This window comes from Pinus tabuliformis, chromosome 6, assembly GCF_031772625.1.
Source record: "Pinus tabuliformis cultivar Carrire ecotype Pingquan chromosome 6, CPIR1, whole genome shotgun sequence".
Taxonomy (NCBI): Eukaryota; Viridiplantae; Streptophyta; class Pinopsida; order Pinales; family Pinaceae; genus Pinus; species Pinus tabuliformis.
In genome coordinates this window covers 1,076,626,026-1,076,646,267 of record NC_142292.1, presented here as the reverse complement: position 1 = coordinate 1,076,646,267, position 20,242 = coordinate 1,076,626,026, and the positions used below count along the sequence as shown (strand labels likewise).

General features: G+C 36.1%; 1 protein-coding gene and 1 non-coding gene across 2 annotated transcripts; one reads left to right on the top strand and one right to left on the bottom strand.

Annotated features, from left to right (window-relative positions):
- Positions 1-334: 334 nt before the first annotated feature.
- On the bottom strand, positions 335-1,498 carry LOC149262646 (uncharacterized). Its single transcript, XM_089381139.1, has one exon. The coding sequence runs from the start codon at positions 1,496-1,498 to the stop codon at positions 335-337; it is 1,164 nt and encodes a 387-aa protein (XP_089237265.1).
- Positions 1,499-11,226: 9,728 nt separating this feature from the next.
- LOC149262645 (U6 spliceosomal RNA) lies at positions 11,227-11,326 on the top strand. The gene has a single exon (XR_016261269.1). It is a non-coding gene; the product is annotated as a U6 spliceosomal RNA (small nuclear RNA).
- The last annotated feature ends 8,916 nt before the right edge of the window (positions 11,327-20,242 follow it).

The following is a 20,242-nucleotide window of genomic DNA, read 5'->3' as shown; positions in this document are numbered from 1 at the left end:
GGTCTGAAGTTCTCAGGTTTGTTGGAGGCTGCTTCTTTGGGCACCAGGGCTATAAAAGTGGAGTTGAGGGCAGGGAGGACCCAGTGCATACAACGGGATTCATCCACTAGATTCCATACTTCAACTTTGATGAGCTCCCAGAATTCATGAAAGAAGTTGGCTGTAAATCCGTCTGGCCCCGGTGCTTTGCCATCTTTGAGTTGAGCCATGGCTTCTTCAACTTCCTTCAGAGAGACAGGTTGGAGAAGCTGCTTGTTGTGTTCCTCATTGATAATTTTGGGGATGTGTTGAGTTATGGAGCTAATTGCTTCATCCCGATTGACTTCAGGTTCTTTTAAAATTTCTTTGAAGTAGCCGTGAATTCTTTTTCCATTTCTTCATGAACTTCAATTCTCTCACCCTGTTGGTTATTGACGAAGGTTATTTTGTTGAACATTCGCCTTTGTATTGTTGTTCTGTGAAAGAACTTAGTGTTTTTTTCCCCTTCTTTCAGCCAGCTTATTCGAGATTTTTGTTTCCAGAATACTTCCTCTTGTTGTTGGCGCTCTTCTATCTGTCTCCATAGGCTCTGCTCTTGTTGAGTCTGTTCTTCAGTGCGTCCTGCCAAAATGAATTTTTGTTGAAGTTCTTTCATTTGCTGTTCTAACTTCTGTTTGCTTTCCTGTATGTTGCCAAAGTGAGTGCGATTCCACCTTTTTAATATCTGTTTCAGATGTTTTAACTTTTCTTGGAACTGATACATCTTGGCTCCCACAGGTGGAATGTATGCTGTCCAAGCTTGGGTTACTACATCCTTTAAATTGCTATGTTGCAGCCAGAAGGCTTCAAAGCGAAAGGGTCGGTTGCAGCCATGACCTGGTCTTGACCAATGAAGCATTATAGGCCAGTGATCCGAGCCACATTGTGGAATAATTGAAGTACTGAAATCTCCTCCTAGATGGATCGCATTGTCAGAGATAAGAAAACGATCCAGTTTTGAGGCTATATGGTGGACTCCTTTTCGCTTGTTGGACCAGGTAAAAATACCATTGGATGTAGGTATGTCCATGAGTCGATTATTCTGAATGAATTGCTTGAAGCCCGAACTATCGCTGTCGAGACGGACTCTGCCACCTTGTTTTTCCTCCATTGCCTTTATGATATTGAAATCTCCTCCTCCGATCCACAAAGGGAAGCGTCTGTTTGAGTTGAGGAAGGAGATCGTATCCAAGAGATCCAATTTTTGCTGAATGGATTGAGGGAAATATACATTGGTGAGATGCCCATGGATGTTGGTGCCTATAAGATGGAAAGTGGCTTGAATGAGATGGAGAGTGGCATGAAAGTTGTCCAACGTTACTATCTGTGGGTTCCATAGAATAGCCAAGCCGCCTGACGCCCCAGAAGCATCGACCGCAATTGACCTGCTGCCTGCCCACAATTTGTTGCCGAGTTTTTCTATCATTGAACTGCTACTTTTAGTTTCTTGGAGGAAAACTACTGCTGGTTGTTCTTGCATAATCAATTTTTTTATCATTCTGTGTTTTGAGGGACTGTTGAGTCCTCTAACATTCCAGGATGTGAGCTTCATGGAGATTTCGTTGAGGGTTTGAAGAACTGTGTCAGCTTGGGGAATAGCCCAGAATCCATTAGTATTTCCCCAACTTCTATTGTTCTTTGAAGGTCTGATTTCCGCCTCTTTTCTTTGAGTCTTTTATGATTTTTTTTCCATCCCAATGGCTGCCACCTTGAATACCCAGACTCTTGTGGTGATGTACTCGTGACAGGACTCCTTCAATTTTATCAATTTGCCAGGGGGGAATTGATTCATATTCTTTTTGTTTGCATGCATTTTCCAATTTAGAGATATCCAGCTTGGAAATATCAAACTCTTTTAAATTTACATCTTCTCTGTTTTCCTCCATAATGACCGAGATGCTTTGCTCCATTTCCTCGACATTGTCATGAAGACTTAAGGCGAGAGCGGCGTCGAGATCCATATCTGAAGCAATTTGATTTTCATTCAATTTGGATTTCCCCTTAGAGGGGATAGGGTTTCGAGACCAGAGACCAATTTGGTTAGCACCAAAGGGGAAGCTTCAGCGAGTTGGGAGAAGGAGGGAGCCGAGGTGGTGGGGAGGTGGGTGGATGGAGGGGACATCGTTGGGATTTTGATGAGTCAGGTTTTCAGTTTGGGATGAAATTGGTGAATCCTGAGAGGCTAGAACAGAGAATCGGTTCTGGATGTTCATCTTGGGTCCTAGATCAGGAATGGTTTGATTTTTCTTGGCATGCCTGCGTCTAGAGGGGACTTTGATGTAACCATCTTGATCCTTATTTGTCTCATGTAAAGGGATAGACGGCTGAACATTTAAGGGACAGTCACGGAAGAGATGACCGTGCTCATGACATTTTCTACAGCGGAAAGGGATGTGTTCATAATCTAAAGACTGATTCCATTCATAATCATCATGAAATAGACTTACCGTGTCTGCAAGCGTTTTGGTAAGGTGCATCTTGACGCAAATCCTGGCATAGGAGGTGTATTTGCGAGATTTTGTTTCGGATGCAACTTTGATGAATGTCCCCAGCTTGTTGCCGATATCAGCCAGAGTCTCTTCTTTCCAATACTCCACAGGAAGTGAGTACATTCTGATCCAAACAGGGGCCCAGCTAAAGTCTTCTTTATCTGGGTTGAATCTTGGCTTCCATTCAGTTAGATACAGCCCGGAGGAGTTGAAGAAGTACGGGCCGCCTTCAAATACTTTTGTTTTGTCTTCGAGACAGTTGAAGATAGCTGTGAAGAAACCCTTTGGGCCAAGCTGCAAAGTCACTTGTCCTTTGGGTTTCCATTTGGAAGCTATCCAGCCTTGTAAGGCTTTCTCTGTGGGCCAGAATCCCAGAAATTTTCCAATGAGAGCGTAGTCCTGCATGTATTGTATTTCGCTGTTGATACGGTGGCTGGGAAGTTCCACTTTGATTGATTCAGCCGCTTTGGGTATGCAAGTTCTGGAGGTCGCTTTGACCTTGGAGGATTGCGCATTGGTATCTTTGTCCTTGTTTTCTGTGTCTTTCGTAGTCTGGTCTGCATGCTGCTGTTCTATCTGCGTCCTTTGCTGTAAGTCCTCTGTGTCTGAGCCTGTGCCTGCCGTGGTCTGGAGTACAGGCTTTTGCTTATTGTCAGTCGTATGAGTATCCTGAGGAGGGGAAGCAGAGCTTTCCCCTCCTACATCTGGTGCCATGTGCGGCCTTCTATGGAAATACCTGCAGAAATAATGGCAGGTCAAAAATGGCGGCTAGGTTAAAAGTTGTTCTTCTAGCGATTCGCATCAGAGCGCTAACAATCACAAATAATTTGACACATTAGATGTTAAGAGAGATCTTATTTATTCAAAAACTAAAAAGGAACATTGGCCAATACAAGAAACTAGAGGAGAGGTTGGTTCCTCTTTGTCTTTCAAAGAAGGTGATTGTCCCATGGATTTTAATTAAATATGATCTTTCTTTGGCAAAGGAAGTTATAATGTGTGTGAGGGTGCCTTCTTTATATATATCTTCAGTACGACACTACTTCACTATGGAAGCACATTTGTCGTGGTTGAACTCACACAACCTTTTCTAAGAGTACTTATGTCAAAAACATGATTTTATTATTATTAATATTTTTATGTAATGAGATATTTTATAATTATTCTTGTATAATGTACTATTTCTTGTGCAATGTCATTATCCTTTCCTCATACATGGGTGTGTGGACCATGACTTCCCCCAAGACCCACAATGTGCCATATCTAAATTATCTATATTTGTACGTTGGATCACATAAAAAGAGATTCATATGGCTAACATTACTTGGTGGTGTCAAGAGATAGATGAGATTGTTTGTATGTTTAAGAAGGAAATGTCGATGATTTTAATGGACTTGTAGATTCATATTCTAATTTACCTAGTAGAGGATGTTGAATTAGTTGGGGTGGTTTCTTGTCATTGGGTCTTCTTAGAAAGGTACATGAAGAAATTGAAATATTTTGTTCAACAAAGGGAAAAACCAAAGGGGTCTATGGCAGAGGGGTATATACCATATGAGTCTTTATATTATGGTAGTAAGTACATCATGTAAATCAACAATACACCAAGTGTGGTGATTTGGGACGATGAAATGGATGAATAAAAAAGAGAATGGGAGCCTCTTGAAATGAATGGAAATAGTTGCATGATAAAGAGTAAGTGTAGGCTTATGATTTTTGAAATTACTAAACAACAACTATTCACATTGAACTTCATATTAATGCATATCTTGATCTCACACGCACACACACACACACACACACACACACACACACTATATATATATATATATCTATATATATATATATATATATATATATATATATCTATATATATATATATTTATATATATATATATATATATATATTATATATATATGTTGGTTTTATTTCATCTCGGAATTTAAACATTGAAACCATTGAAAATGCATTCTTTACAATATGGAAGCAACACAACCATGGGTCGCATTGTGTGAACAAAAGAGGAGAAAATGGACAATGAAAAGAATGAATTCAAATGGTTGAATGGTAGAAGGGTGCCTTATCTCGATCATTTAAAAGAAAATATGCCAATGACATGCCCTAACAGGTTGGTTTTTTATCAAGTCAGAGAGAAATATGGTGCATCTCATCGTTACTTGCATGCTAAAGAGGATGCGCTAAACATAGGGGTTCGGTGCAACAACTTGGTAATTATAATCTATTTATGTACAATTTTAACTTCATACTACAACTTTGAAGTGTAACATCTATATATATATATTTCATATTTTTAATTATTCTCGGGTTATTAGACACATGACATTGTGATTTTTTCACTTTTTTATAGGTGCATTTGTTCCCATATATGTGGGCATATGGAGATCATTTTCACATGGAGGAGGCCAATGGTGGATGCATGATACAAAACTGTGGAGTGGAAGTTGAGTGCGACCAATCTAGTCATGCTAGCCACCATGATCAAAACCTAATGAATTGGATGTTAGGTTACATTACAAAGATACAAGAGATCATTTAAGTGGATTTCTCTTCGTTCCAATGTGTTCATTTCAGGTTCAAGTGGTGGGACACATTTGATCATAATATTTTAAAGGAAGATCGAGATAGCAGGTTGATATCTATCAACTCTAGAAAGATGTGGCATGAAGCTAGCAAGCCTTATCTTTTCCCAAAAAACTACAACTGAGTGTTTATTTACCCATATGTGTTGCATAGGGGTTGATGGTTCATATTAAGACATGACCCTAGATCAAAGCATATTTTTGAGAAAAATAGCGTTATCATGCCAAGTGAGGAAGATAATCAGGGTGATGACAATGGAAAGTGATATGTATTTATGTTATTTCATCATTTATACTATTGTTGTATGTTTTTTGTTTTATTTATTTCACTAATTATATTGTTTTTTATTCAACTTGTTCGCATTATATAATATAATTAGTAATATTCACAAACAATTTTACACATTTCTTTGTAGTGGAAACATTTTTACACTTAAAACTAACTATTTCCAATTGTGTACAATATCTATGATAATAAGGATTCAAGGTCACAATCTTTCTCAAAGAGGAGGATGAGAAGAAAATAGTGAATTTAGAAATAACATTGAAGATTTAGTCTCAATTTAAATACTTATTGGTTTATTAATTAGTTCACATGTTATTTCTTCTTGTTTAGTTCAAATCAATAGAAATCATCATATAGTGATAACTCTATAAGGACTTTAACAATGAAAAAATTGTGTATTAATATGTAAGATTAAATTCTTGACATGAGAGGTACAATCATGTTTACTATATTTAAATTGCAGTTCTTACAACATTATGTAAACTAAAAGGAGGTCTTATGCATTTATAAAATGTTTATTACATCTTTTTATCGACCATAAGAGAAACAAAGGCTTACATGGATGCATGAGAGGTTTTAATTTTTTCTTCATGGATAATGCAACAATTTTGACTTTTCTTTTCAATGGCAATTATAAAGAAAATTTAAATTAATAAATATTTTATGGCTAAGAATTAAATATAAATAATGCGATGGTGATTGAGAGACATTTGTTTGACTTTGAAATAGACTTGGTGATGCATTTTTCTTTTCTATTTAGATTATGTACCATAAATACATATTTTATGTATTTATACGTAAATTATTTAAAGTAGACATGTATTTATCATTGTGAACATGTTGTAATATTAGTTAGGAGATATGTGAAAATATGAATTTTAGTGACTATCTCATGATAGGTATGTGGAAAAAAATTACTTTTTGAGTTTTTCATTATGAAATAGCCAAATATATTATTAGTCCAAAGTTTAAATCTAATATAGTATCACTTTTGTATTATTTAACTCATATTTATTATTAGAAAGAATTAAATTTAAACTAGTTCAATAGCAAGTAAAGAACCAAAATAGCACCAAAATGTTATATCTTTATTACTAGAAAAATATTAACTTGCCTCTTTAAGCGATAACTTCCAATAGAGAAAATCCCCAACTACAAGTAACTTCATAAGCCTTCTTTTACATTTCTTGATCCTTGTCTTTAGAGAGAGAAACTTATAATTTAAATTGGTAAGAGTTGTTATAAATATTAAATTTAAATGGCTTGAATATCTCATAAATTTAGTAATAAATTAAATTTGATAGAAATATAATTTTTTAAGTTATATTAAACCTAAATTAATTATAAACAATTATGGCTGAAGTATTTTAAATTTAGCAATAGATTGAATTTTATAAACCAATGTTGAATTGGTTAAATTGTGTTTTTGAATAATATATTATTATTATTTTATATTAAAAAATTGAATGAGTTACACATTTTCATCTTATTAAGAACTAACTAAATTATTGTACCTTTAATTATTTCTTCCTTGTGAGTATTGAAATATTTTTCTAGTTAAGTTAGATTGGATATCAATGAACTATCTAAGGAATAGAAAAATATTTATCGTAATTTTACAATCATAGTTTTAAGCATACTAAACTTTGTAATTTTTAACAATATCTTTGTATTTTTTTTTAAAGTGAGTCATTTTGCATGAAATTTTGTATGTAAATGTTTGGTATTAAGTTCACCAATATATAATCTATAATAAATATTATTTCATAAAGTAAACATCATGATGATAACCGTCTAACAAACATAAACATGATCTAAGATACACATTTGGATTCACTACCATGATTCAATCATATACACCGCTAACACATATAAATGGCATTAGTTGGAACACAAATCTAATAATGTAGCAAGGAATCATCATCATGATCACATTTAACAAAGCACAAACATTGTAATCTAACATCATCACCACACACAACCTAAAATTAATATACATCTCATGTCAAATATATGTGATTACATACACATCTATCTACAAGCACAATAAATGAAGATATCTAACATGACCTAAAAATATACACATCAGCACCAACATATAAATTAAGTATGTAAACACGAACAAAATAAATGCACCATATATGGTATATGTGGTGAATTCCCAAGGATTTTACCTAATGTCAAGTTCACTTTACAATTTACTGAAGAGAGAAAATTAGGAGATTGGTATTTGTATAAAATATTTACTAATATAAGGATATACCGATGTGAACTTCTTCTTTATCGTTTACCAGTCTTTCTCTCAAAGTTTGAACATAGATAAAATTCACTTTATGCCAAGAAAGAAAGAGCCTCTTTTCAATCTCAAGGTAGAGGTAGGACCTTTTGCTATTAACATTAGGACTATTGATAAAGAAGTTTAATTTTTGTTGCAACAATTGAAGTTCACAAAGGGAAAAAAATGGCCTTATTATCCAATTGCTAAGATTTCATGTATTAGATTTCTACAAGGTTCTACCCCATATTTTCATTCATTAAGACTAAACATTGAAAGATAAGAAAATAGAAAAATATGGGAAGAGGGTACCCTAGAAGAATTACCAGGAGAGAAAGAAATAGACTAGCCTTTAAAACTTAATGTTTTATTTACTCCTCAACAGAAATAAAAAGAACTCAAGAGGGTTATTGAATATGTTCCACATTCCACTTCAGATTCAGAAGGAACATCATTCACATTATACAAAAGGAAAAAAATAAGGTAAATAGAAGAAGAAATTTTAGAAACTGTCAATTGATGTATCTTCACCTTCTATAATTGTTTTGTCAAGAAAGCCTATATATAGTCTACAACAAGTACAAACAAAAATAGGACATTCTTCTTTAAATTCTTCTTCTGCCTATTAGAGTATTTTTTTTATCAATTTATGGAAATTAAAAGGAATAATGAATCCTTGAAATCAATCACCTACAATTAAATTTGGAAACAAGGTTCTTCTACAAAAAACATATTACTCTTAGCCTTAGATGCTAAGAAGGGGAAGTCTCAATTGGTCTTCCTAGAACTGAAAATCCAATGGGCTAGAGCAACAAAATATTATAAAAATTCCATATTTTATTTTAATACAAATAAAATCCATATTATTGACAAAATTGATATCCATAGATAGATAAGGGAGATGATTTACTCCACTTTAACCAATTCAACAATTAATTTGTCTAAATCGTTTAATACATTGAATAACAAAATTTCTGAGTTAAAGATGGAGAAAATTTCCTCACTTTCTAAGAATACCAGGATGAAATCATCAGAGGAAATAGTTATTAAACTAGGAATAGATCCTAATCATATCAATATTTCCCAATAAGTGATAATGAATAGAAATGCGAACTTTCAAGCTTTTCACAAAATCTTAAAGTTGTCAATTGTTGAGCACCCACAAACACAAGAAATTTTAAAGAGAGAGAGAGAGAGAATTGATATTGTCAATAATAATTGAGTAGAATAAGAAGATGCGCAACCTGACATCAAAAGTGTAATTGTTATTGAAGAAAAGAGTGTAGGTAAAAGATGCAATTGGTTCCTCATCTCAAACAACTTTTGAAGGAAATGTTTGAACAGGGGAATTAATGAAGGTGTTGTCATATTTGAGCATAAAGAATCAAGAAATTGATAATTTGAATAGAGAGTTAGATAAGTTTGAATAATATAAACTTAAGTCAGATAATTCCTTAGTTGTTGAACTTCAAAAGAATTCCAGGTTACAAAAAGAGCTAGAATGGAATTTGGGTCAAGCTAACAATGTTCAATGCTTAATCCAAGATAAATAAAGAATATGGGTGGATATAATGTCTTCAATGTATGATGGTTGGACATCAGTTGGAATTATGCTAGAACAAGAGGAATTGATAGAATGAGCAGAAAGAGAAATAGATGAAATCAAGAATGATCTTGGAAACAGACTTAATCAAGTTGGTAAGATTGTAAGGTTTTTGAATTCAAAAACAAAGGTGGAATTAGAAGAAATTGATATTGTTGATAAGACTCATTCAATTATACAAACTAGAAAGCTTCTGACTAAGAAGGAATTGATGGTGCAAATGAAAGAAAAATGTAAATACATGTAGATTCAGGTTAATAGGTGTAACAAGAAGTTCTCTTATCTACAACAAATAGGTTTACATTCTTTCAAAAATTCATAGGAAAAATTATGTCTATGGAAGAATATCGAAGATTGCTTAACATGGTTGCATAAAATAAGTCAATGTTTTGTATAATAAAAGGGGCTTTGAGTGGTCAAAGTCTTCATGGGAAATTATCTGATGGTTTATTTATATGTTATGATATCAAATATTTTTTCACAGTTAAACAAACCTTTCAGAAATACAGTGAAGCCTATGAAACCTATAGAAATGTGGTTATTTTATTTTATCCAATGCGAGAATAATGGGAACGCCTCGTTTAGCTTATATCCTAAATTCAATAGTCATATATTGAAGGCAAACTATGTTTCAATAGATGATCAAAGCATATATAGGTTCAGAGGAGTAGAATCAGAGTAGATATAGATAGAATGGAACACTATCCATAATCAAGGGTGGTTATAGATAATCAAGCTAAAGAATTTGTATTATTAATAGAAGTTTTTGTTGAGAGAATCCAAGTTTTTATTTTGAATACAAATTATTTTATTGGTAATAAGTAGAAATAAGAATTTGTACAAACTCTCTCTCTCTCTCTCTTTCTCTCTCTCTCTCTCTCTCTCTCTCTCTCTCTATATATATATATATATATATATATATATGAATATTTATGCAATACCTAAATATTTCAAGGTTGATCAAGGAGTTTTGTTTTCAACTTATAGTAGCAATGTTTCACATGTTAGTGCTTCTAGTGTTTAAGTATAATTTTATTGAATACATTTAATATTATATAGATAATTGGGAAAGGCTTGGCTGAGGATTAACCTTCTTGACATGGCCTAGCAAAGTTATGTTCAATACTCAGTTAACTAAACAAGTAATCTGTTTGTTTTGGTTACTCTGCAATTTTTTGATTATTTCCTTCTATACGATTCCTATATGTGTTTATGTTTACTTATAGAAGGACGTGGTCCAATGGTTAGGTTGGAAGTTTTCATTCCCACATGTCTCGTGGTCCAATCGTGGGCAGGTCTATGCATGCCTAGTAGTTGCTATATGCACGATTTCTTCAGTTAAAATGTAAATTTTTAGTTATAGAGGATCCCTCTACATGCTTTCTATTATTAAATATTCAAATTGGATATATAAATCGAACTAATCGAATCAATAGCAGGTTGAAGTTATTTATCAACTTCCTAGCATGAAATTTATTGTAATCACACTTTGATTTATAAATACAATAGGTAGACGTGGTCAACTTTGGTAGTTGCATGGTTAAACATAAATTTTTTCCTGCCCATCATTACGCCATCTTCTCGGTGATGGGAAACCAATTTTTCTCATTAGGTTCCCCCAACCTCATGATGAAGTGTTTTGGAAATATTGACTTGTAATATCGCTTTTTGATTTAATCACAACATTTGCAAACAAAAAGTGCAAATCAAGAAAGAATGGAGTTAGGGTTTTTTTAAATGTTGAGGTGGTACTTATTGCTAGTGCTAGTCAGTCCCCTCTGTAAAATGCAGGCTAAAAAATAAAGCAAGTGAGTCACTTCAATATAGTCGGTTCACCATTCAATAAACAAGATCATTACCAAATGACCCTTGGACTTCCCTAACGCCAATTCAACCAATAAGATCAATAGGTAGATGAGCCTTAGACTTTAGTAAATCTGATTTGGCATGGAATGACATAGAGTCATATAATAGTATTGAAATGATACATAGAATATTAGCATGGCTCATGTGAAAGGATGACACACACAAATCAACAAATGTTCCAAAATTTTACTAGAATTTCAAAAAAAACAACAATGCGAGTGGCAGGAGCATCAACAAGATTTTGAGCCTTTGACATGTAAATTATACTTAAATAGCTCGTATAATTAAAGACAACAAATTCATGATACTACAGCCACATCGTAGGAGCTTAAATGCAACCTCATCGTGAATAAGGATTCGTAGGACCGTAAACATAGTTGCAAATGGGTATGAGAAAATATGAAATGTGCCTTAAAAATTAAAACGTCAAATCGACAAGTTGGAGATTTTAATACCCATCATTTATGATGTGTAATTTTTTATTATATATGTCAAATATGGGAAATAACACTATAATAACTCAATAATAGATGATGAATTCATATAAAATTCACATAATTTTTTTTAGCAATTGTAATATGGAATGTTCTTGCTTAGCATCTGCCTCTTATGAAAAACGTTGTTGATTGTTAAATTAAAGTAAAAACAATAAAAAACTAAAAATTGGATATAGAAAATAAAAAATGAAAAATATAAATATTAAAAATGGAGTTCCTTTATTTAAATAGTCATTTGTTGATTGAATTGATAACCATGTTAATTTATTACTAATATTTTTCTACTGATTTCTTATTAATATCAAGTACAATTATATAATTAAGTCTACACATAAACATTTTTTCTCCTACTTATTAAAGTGTTGAAGAAAAAATAAATAATGTTGGGCATTAACAACTCATGGTAAATGTACCTATTTAAATTTCATGTTACTTATTTATAAATGTAATTGATATATTGTTTTATTTAATTTTTGTTTTTTTTGTATAAGTATCCTAAAATGATATTTAGGTTATTCATTATAGATTATTGGTTGTATATATAAAAGTAATACATTATAATTATTTTTGATGTATTTATTTTTATATAGTACATTTTGAAAGTAAATTGATATCAAAATATTGTTTCTCTGATGAAATTTATATAATTTGTGGTTAGCTTTTTTAAAATAAAAAATAAATAAATAAATAAAGGACAAAATATAATGCCATAAAGGTAATCCAGCAAAATTTATTAATGATTTTTATTTCCATCTTTTTTGAATAGAATTCCATGTGGATAGTCTCCCACCATAATTTAAGATTATTGTTGGCATTATGATGTATGTGTTGTACTTGATGGCAACCCACTTATAGTGGAACAACTCACTTGTATATGGTAACTAGATGAATCTATAGAAGAGATATCATATGTGATAGAATGCATGACAGTAGTGTTTACAGATGTGATGAAATGCAGGGCAACTTCAAGGAATCAGTTCAGAACGAAACTCACTCAGATGAAAGATCACAGTATACCAGGTTAACAGCACAGAGTTATAGATCACACTGCACAAAATGAAGAAAGAGAGGTATACACAAATTCACCATTGGCCAAGCCACGTATACACATGGGTTCACTGTATACAGGTCGCGTATACGTACACACGCATTTTCACAAAAGGAAAAGTGTGAATACCTTGGAAAACTAAGTTTTCGGTCCGAAGTATTTGGTCCATGGTATTTTGATCCATGGTATTGGTCCATGGTATTTGGTCTGAGGTATTGACCCTAGGTATTTGATCCAAGGTATTGGTCCTAAGTGGCTTTGGTCCATGGTATTGAAAAAGGCCTAAAACTATAAAAGGAGGAGAAGATCATTAGGCCAAGACACACAAGCATTGAATATCTAATGAAGTGTGAGATCTAGTATGCAGGTTATTGGGTTATGGTGCATTGCTGGATCTAAACCAAGGAGGAACCTTAGCATTTGATGAAATATAAGATCTAATGATGTATCAGGATCTTAGGGCTTGAAGTGAATTATCTTTATGTGATTTGATCATGTATCTGAATAACTGGCGCATGTTGTAGTCTGTAAATATGATGATTTGGGTATGACTGAAGTCTGGAATAATTGTAATGTTTAAATCATCATTTACAGATCTGTACGCAGGTTCACTTTAGAAAAGGAGCATATACACACTGGTTCTGCATATCAAATCAGCGTATACATCATAACTTTGATTTGCAGATCTATACGTTGTTTCACTTTGAGGAAAGCGAGTATGCACACAAGTTCGACACATGGAAGTAGCGTATACCTTATAAAATATGTTTTAGTTGCTTCTGTTTTCTATTGCAGTGTTCTAGGTTCTGGCTTGGGTTCTGGTTACTGTATTCTGGTGACAGTGTTATGAATGATCAAATTGATGGGTTGTCAAAGTGATTGATTCGGTTGTGATTGGTTCAAAAGGTGATTGATTAATGCAGATATATTTGATATGATGTTATTGATGGATCCAGTCTGAAAATTTATGAAACGTGGTCCCTTGAAGAAAAAGGAGAAGGTCGTAGCCTTCTGTAGGTCAGTGCCTACGTACTAGTAAATACATCAACTAGTACAAGATCTAGGGGGTTGTAACTCCCTTCCAGTAGAAGCTGGAGAATGAGAGAAGGTTGTAGCCTTCTGCAGGTAGAAGCCTGCGTACTGGTATAAGACTGCACCAATATAAAAACTGTAAAAATAATTTTTTTATTAAGATAAGACAAAGATGATTGCAACAGGTGGTTTTCACCCACATTAGGTTTCCACCTTATATTTTGGTGTTCATGTGTGTTGCTTATGTGTGATGCTTTAATCTATTTTTACTGCACTATCAAATGAATTATTGATATACTAATTAAAGTTCAATGCATGGAAATGAGTTTAAGTTTGGAACTTAATAGTTGCAAGGATATGTAAGAGAGAAATTTAGCCAGACAACCTGAAGCTCTAGTGATCATGGTGACTTAGGGTTTAGGACAAATCTGCTACGGCAGACCTGCACAGTTTGCAACAACTCTGCCATCTCTTATAACAATATGACAAACCATAAGGGACAAGGAGAGGCATGTGAATCATGAGTCTGCCTCAGGGGGAGGACATAGAGCCTCCCCCCAATGAAAATGAACACACTCCAATGCATGAGGAAGGCTGCAAGCAAACCATCCAGGGAGAAATAGGAGAAGGACAGAATACACAAACAGACAAGGAGACTGATAATGAGAATCCCAAAGTGACATCGACCACCTACAAGTTGGTTGCAGCCAAGAGACCTAAGATTGAGCTCCCAAGCAGTAGGATCAATGATCAAATCCAATACATGAAGGACCATGCCTTGATCGGGAAGTTTATTGGCTTTTGGCCCACAGAAAAAGCGTTGCAGGGTTGGATCGCAGCCAAATGGAAGCTGAAAGGACACATAACCCTGTAGTTGGGACCTAAGGGCTTCTTCACGGCGGCTATCAACTGTCTAGAGGATAGGAACAAAGTCCTTGATGGAGGGTCGTATTTCTTCAATGCTATTGGACTGTATCTGAGGGATTGGGTTGAAAGATTCAACCTAGATAAAGAAGATCTTAGTTGGGCACCAGTTTGGATCCGCCTCTACTCCCTCCCTCTGGAGTACTAGGATGAAGCTTCACTACAAGATATTGGTAACGGCCTTGGTGAGTTCATCAATATTGAAGAGGAGACTAAGCTTCGAAGATACACCTCATATGCCCGAATATGTGTCTACATGCATCTCAACATTGCTCTTCTGGATGCGGTAAGCCTTTTCGATGACGATTTTGAATGGGTCCAATCAATAGACTATGAACATGTCCCGTTTCGCTGCAGGAAATGTCACGCCTTTGGCCATTTATTTCGTGAATGCCCCTCAAATATGAAGACCTCAATCCTAACCCCCTCTCATAAATTTGATGCAGATGGCTTCACCAAAGTCTCCAATCACAAAAAGAACCCCAAAAAATCTGGTCCCAACCCCAAGACATTTGCTGACAACCCTTCCATGTCATCCACAAGGAACAATTTTGAAACCTTGGCACAACCAGAGTTGAACAACCTCGAAGCTCCTATTCTCTCTAAGGAGCAGCCCTAGTCAAAAGTCCAATATGCCTCCACCAGCACAAAGAAACCCCATAAATCTAAACAACCCATCGACCTCATCTCACCCTCTCCCAGTGTGATACCCGCTTGGAATCTTCAAAGCATGGATGTGGATGACACAAAGGCTTGTTTCAAAAATGCAACAGAAAATGCAGAGGAAATCAATGAACTCTCGCACATGGAAGAGGAACCAGAAATCATAGACATTGGAGATCTGGATATATTAGGCTTAGAACAAGCCTGTAAGACAAAAAATTATGACAAGATTCCAGAAAGATAGCTGGAAAACCTGGAAGTAATTCTTTCTCGAGCACAACAACAAATAACCCTTGGCATACAGCCTGGAAGTCAATGGGATGGCAAGAACCTCACCAAAGATAATAAAAAGAGAGGAAGGAAAACGGATCTCCAACGAACCATCCGCATTGGGGAAATGTTGGTGGAATCAGGAAGATATTCCAAGCTTACAAAGTACTACAACACCCTTCCCAATACTCCATCATGAAGCTCATTTCATGGAATATTAGAGGGCTCAATAGCCCTGGGAAATACAGACTGATTAAAAGTATGATTCAATAGGAGAAACCCCACATTTTTTTAATGCAAGAAACCAAATGCAACTCTACCACCCTAGATAGAATCATAGCAAAAGCATGGCCACGTAGTCAAGCAATAGCAGTGGATGCCTCAGGAGCTTCAGGAGGTCTTGGAATAATCTAGAATGCACAAGCCATCACGCTTACCAATATACATGCAAACAAGCACTTCATCCAGGCTACCTTCCACATAACAAGACAAATATACATTGGCATTTAACCAATGTTTACTTTCCTCAAGAGGCCATGAAAAAAATAGACATAATGAACAATCTATCCTCGATCAATGCTAACAGAACCCACTCGCTCTGGATCACAGGAGGGGACTTCAACATGATAATCAAACTGGAAGAAAAAAGAGTGGGCAAAAATAAACTAGATAAGGAGAGTTGTAATTTAAAAAACTTCATCCAAAAAAACTAGCTCATTGATATGCCTTTTAATAATGGAGTTTTTACCTAGAACAATAAAAGAGTAGGCTCTCAACAGATCGCCTCTCGATTGGACAGATTCTTGCTCTCTAATAATGCAATCCATTTAGGCAGAGATCTCTCAGCTTCAATCCTACCCCTCACAGGCTCAGATCATTGGCTAATCACACTTCAATGGACAAGACCAAGTAACACTGCTCATCGGCCCTTTCACTTTGAAGCGTTCTGGCTATCGCATCTAGACTTCATTCATAAATACGGTCTGGAAAAGCTTCATACCCGTGGAGGGCTCAAAAATGTTTCAATTCCAACAAAAACTCAGAAATCTCAGATTCAACATCAAACAATGGAACCATTCTACTTTTGGCAATATTTTTCAGGCACAAAATGCTTTAGATCAAGAAATGAAAAGGCTACAACAGAGGATCATCATGGAAGGTAGATCAGAGGAACTCTTGGTGCAAGAAACACATCTGCTATCACAAATCTTGGAAGGAGCTAAGCAAGAAGAAGTTCTTTGGAAACAAAAATCAAGAGTCAGATGGCTTAAGGAAGGTGAAAGAAATACAAAGTTTTTTCATCATACTATTGTTCAAAGGAGAATGAACAATACCATCACTCATATCCAGAACCGACAAGGAGAAAAAGTAGAAAATCACGAAGACATAGAACAAGAACTCCTCACCTACTTCAAGAAGGTTCATCAAGAGCCACAGACTGATAGGATGGAGGCCATCGACAAAATAACCAAGTCTATTCCAAAAGTAATCACTAAGGAACATAATCAGCTTCTTCTCAAACTGATTTCCTTACAGGAGGTGGAAAATGCAATGCATCAATTAAAATAATGAAAGGCGCCTGGCCCAGATGGGTTTACTGAACAAATTGGAAGTCTAGCAAGTCGTTGAAGAATCCAAAACCAATAGGTGGATGCTTCCCTCCATAAATGCAACCTTCATTGCCCTCATTCCCAAAGAAGCTCAATCTCGAATGCCTGAAAAATTTAGGCCTATCGCGCTATGTAACGTCATCTACAAAATAGTATCCAAAGTCATTACCTCGAGGCTTAAACCACTGCTACTGATACTCATCTCTCCAGAGCAATCAGGGTATGTGGAAGGTTGGCAGATCATGGATGGCATCATTCTTACTCATGAGATCATTCATTCCTTGAAGCAGTATAAAAAAGCAGGTATGCTACTTAAAATAGATCTCTCTAAACCCTTTGATAGCTTAAGCTAGAATTATATTCAAAAGATGCTAATTGCCTTTGGCTTCCCCCCCATGGGTTAGATGGGTCATGAGTCTCATATCTTCCACCTTCTTCTCCATTTTGATTAATGGCATCCCTACCTCCCCTTTTCATCCTTCTAGAGGAATTCGACAGGGAGATCCCTTATCTCATTTTCTGTTTGTCATCATGGCGGAAGGTCTTGGTAGATGTATCAAAGAAACTCTTCACTCCCAGCAACTAAGAGGCCTCTCCTTTCCCAACTCCCCTACCTTTACTCACCAGCACTTTGTGGACGATAACATGCTTTATGGCCATCCTTCAGTCCAGGAGGCTCGTAAATTAAAATCCTTGTTGAATGTTTTTTCAGCTGCCTCTAGAGCTAATATAAACCAGGGTAAATCCCAAATCTCCTTTTTTCATACCCCTGTAGCAACCCAAGATTCCATTGCTCGTATCCTTGGTTTTCTGATAGCTTCTCTACCATCCAAATATCTAGGCGCTCCCATGACTGACACTACCGTGAAACACTCATCTTGGCATCTACACTTAGAAAAATTAGAAGATTGACTCTCTTCTTAGACTCACAGATCCCTCAATATGGCTAGTCGCATAGTCTTAATAAAAGTTGTTTGATAGTCTATGCCATTGTATCCTTTTTCTATCTCGGCAGCACCAAAATGGGTCCTCAAAGAAATAAAAAATCTCCAAAGATCCTTTCTGTGGGGCAGCTCAGGATAGTAGTCCAAATGGGCTCTGGTCAAATGGAGCACGATTTGTCTTCCAAAGAACTCAGGAGGCACAGGGCTACGCGATCCATATCATAGCAACACAATTATGGGAGCACGCATCTGGTGGAATTGGCTCCACATACTCCCTGGGTCACTCTATGGACTGCAAAATACGCCAATAACAGACCTGTAGAAGATCTCATTCAACTTACTGACATAGGCCGAGGATCCCCAGTCTGGAATGCTACAAAGCAACACAGGAATTTAATCCAGTAGCATAGCTTCTGGGAAGTTAGGGACGACACCATTGCAAGATTCTGGGAAGACTCCTGGCAACAGAAACCCAGGCTAAAATATTTGATTAAACCCCACCAAATTCCTAACTGGGAAACACAACGGCATGATAAGATCAATCAATATTGGAGACCTACCATAACCCAAGGATTCAGGCATTGGCTAAGCTCTGATCACATCATCCAGAATGGCTTGGAGTTTGACCAGCAAATCTTGGGATCGGAGCTCTCCAATAGGACCATAAGATATTCAGATAAGAACGATGTGCTCAGATGGGGCTATGAGACAAGAGGAACTTTCACCATGTATGAAGCCTATAACATAATCATAAAAGATTATGCATTCAAAGATCCACTCTGGCACACAATTTGGGCCCCCAATATCTGGCCGAAGGTGTCCACATTCCCTTGGCTGCTTTGTCAAAACAAAATCCTCACTTGGGACAATCTGCGGAAGAGAAACTTCCACAGTCCTTCCATCTGTCCCAATTGTAAACAAGAAGAAGAAACCACTTTGCACCTCATGAATTCTTGCTCACTAGCTCACAAGCTCTGTGAAAAAGTTAGTTTTTGATGCCAAAGGGACAACAGAATCAAAGAAGACATTCCCACCACTGTACGTAATTGGGCACATAATCCATATAAGAGTAGGTTACTAAACTCCTTATGGAAGCTCATCCCAGGCCTTCTCATGTGGACAATATGGAAAGAGAAGAACAAACATATCTTCAAGGACCAGTCCTCACCTTTGTAAACCCTCTAGAACACTGTCTACCAAAATCTCAAGGAAACCCTACTACTTCAAACTTGGCATGATAACGGCATTCCCTCCCTGCCACAGGAAAAGAATATCTGAGACAGCTGGAATCTACAATGGAATCAAGAACTGATAATCCCCGTTAAATCAGCAACAAAAATCACAATATCAGATAAATGGTTCCCTCCACCCCAGCATGTGATTCAACTAAACTTTGATGGGGCCTCGAAAGGCAATCGAGGCAAAGCAAGGTTTGGAGGGATCTTCATAGATCATAAAGGTGCTCCCCTTCTAACCTTCATAGGCTCAAATGGATGGGACACAAATAACTCAGTAGAACTCTAAGGGTTATGGCAGGGGCTCCTCCTAGCTCAAACGCATGGTTTCTTCCCACTCATGATTGAAGGTGACTCTCAAATCCTAATAAATATGGTGAATAAAATTCTGCAGGGGACACCCTCAAACAAAGTGGGAAATAGTTGGAGACTAATGGAAAGACTGGAACTCATTGATGTTTGGCTCAGGACCCACAGAGCAGTCAATTTCAAACATATTCGTCAAGAGGGTAATAGAGCGGCTAACCTTCTTGCCAATATAGGAGTGGAAAGTGGAACTACTCTGAATGCAGACTCGCTATCTACTGTAGCCACAGAGGCCCAGTTAAAGGACTTCAATGAATTAGTGAAGATTGAGAAGGCACCGGAAGAAGGAGAGCACCCAGATGCGGGTGACATTCAAGAAAATTTATGAAGATCATGAAGAATGGCAGTGAGAGGATGGGCCACTTGGCCGATGGTGCCTCACCCCATACCACTCTGAGCTGATCTAATGACAGACCGCAGGCAACATTTAATGCAGGCTCGAATCGAGAAAGGGCTATTATCTACCCAGACATGGAATCCCCTCAACTCATTATCTCTCCTTCTCCCCTGCTCCA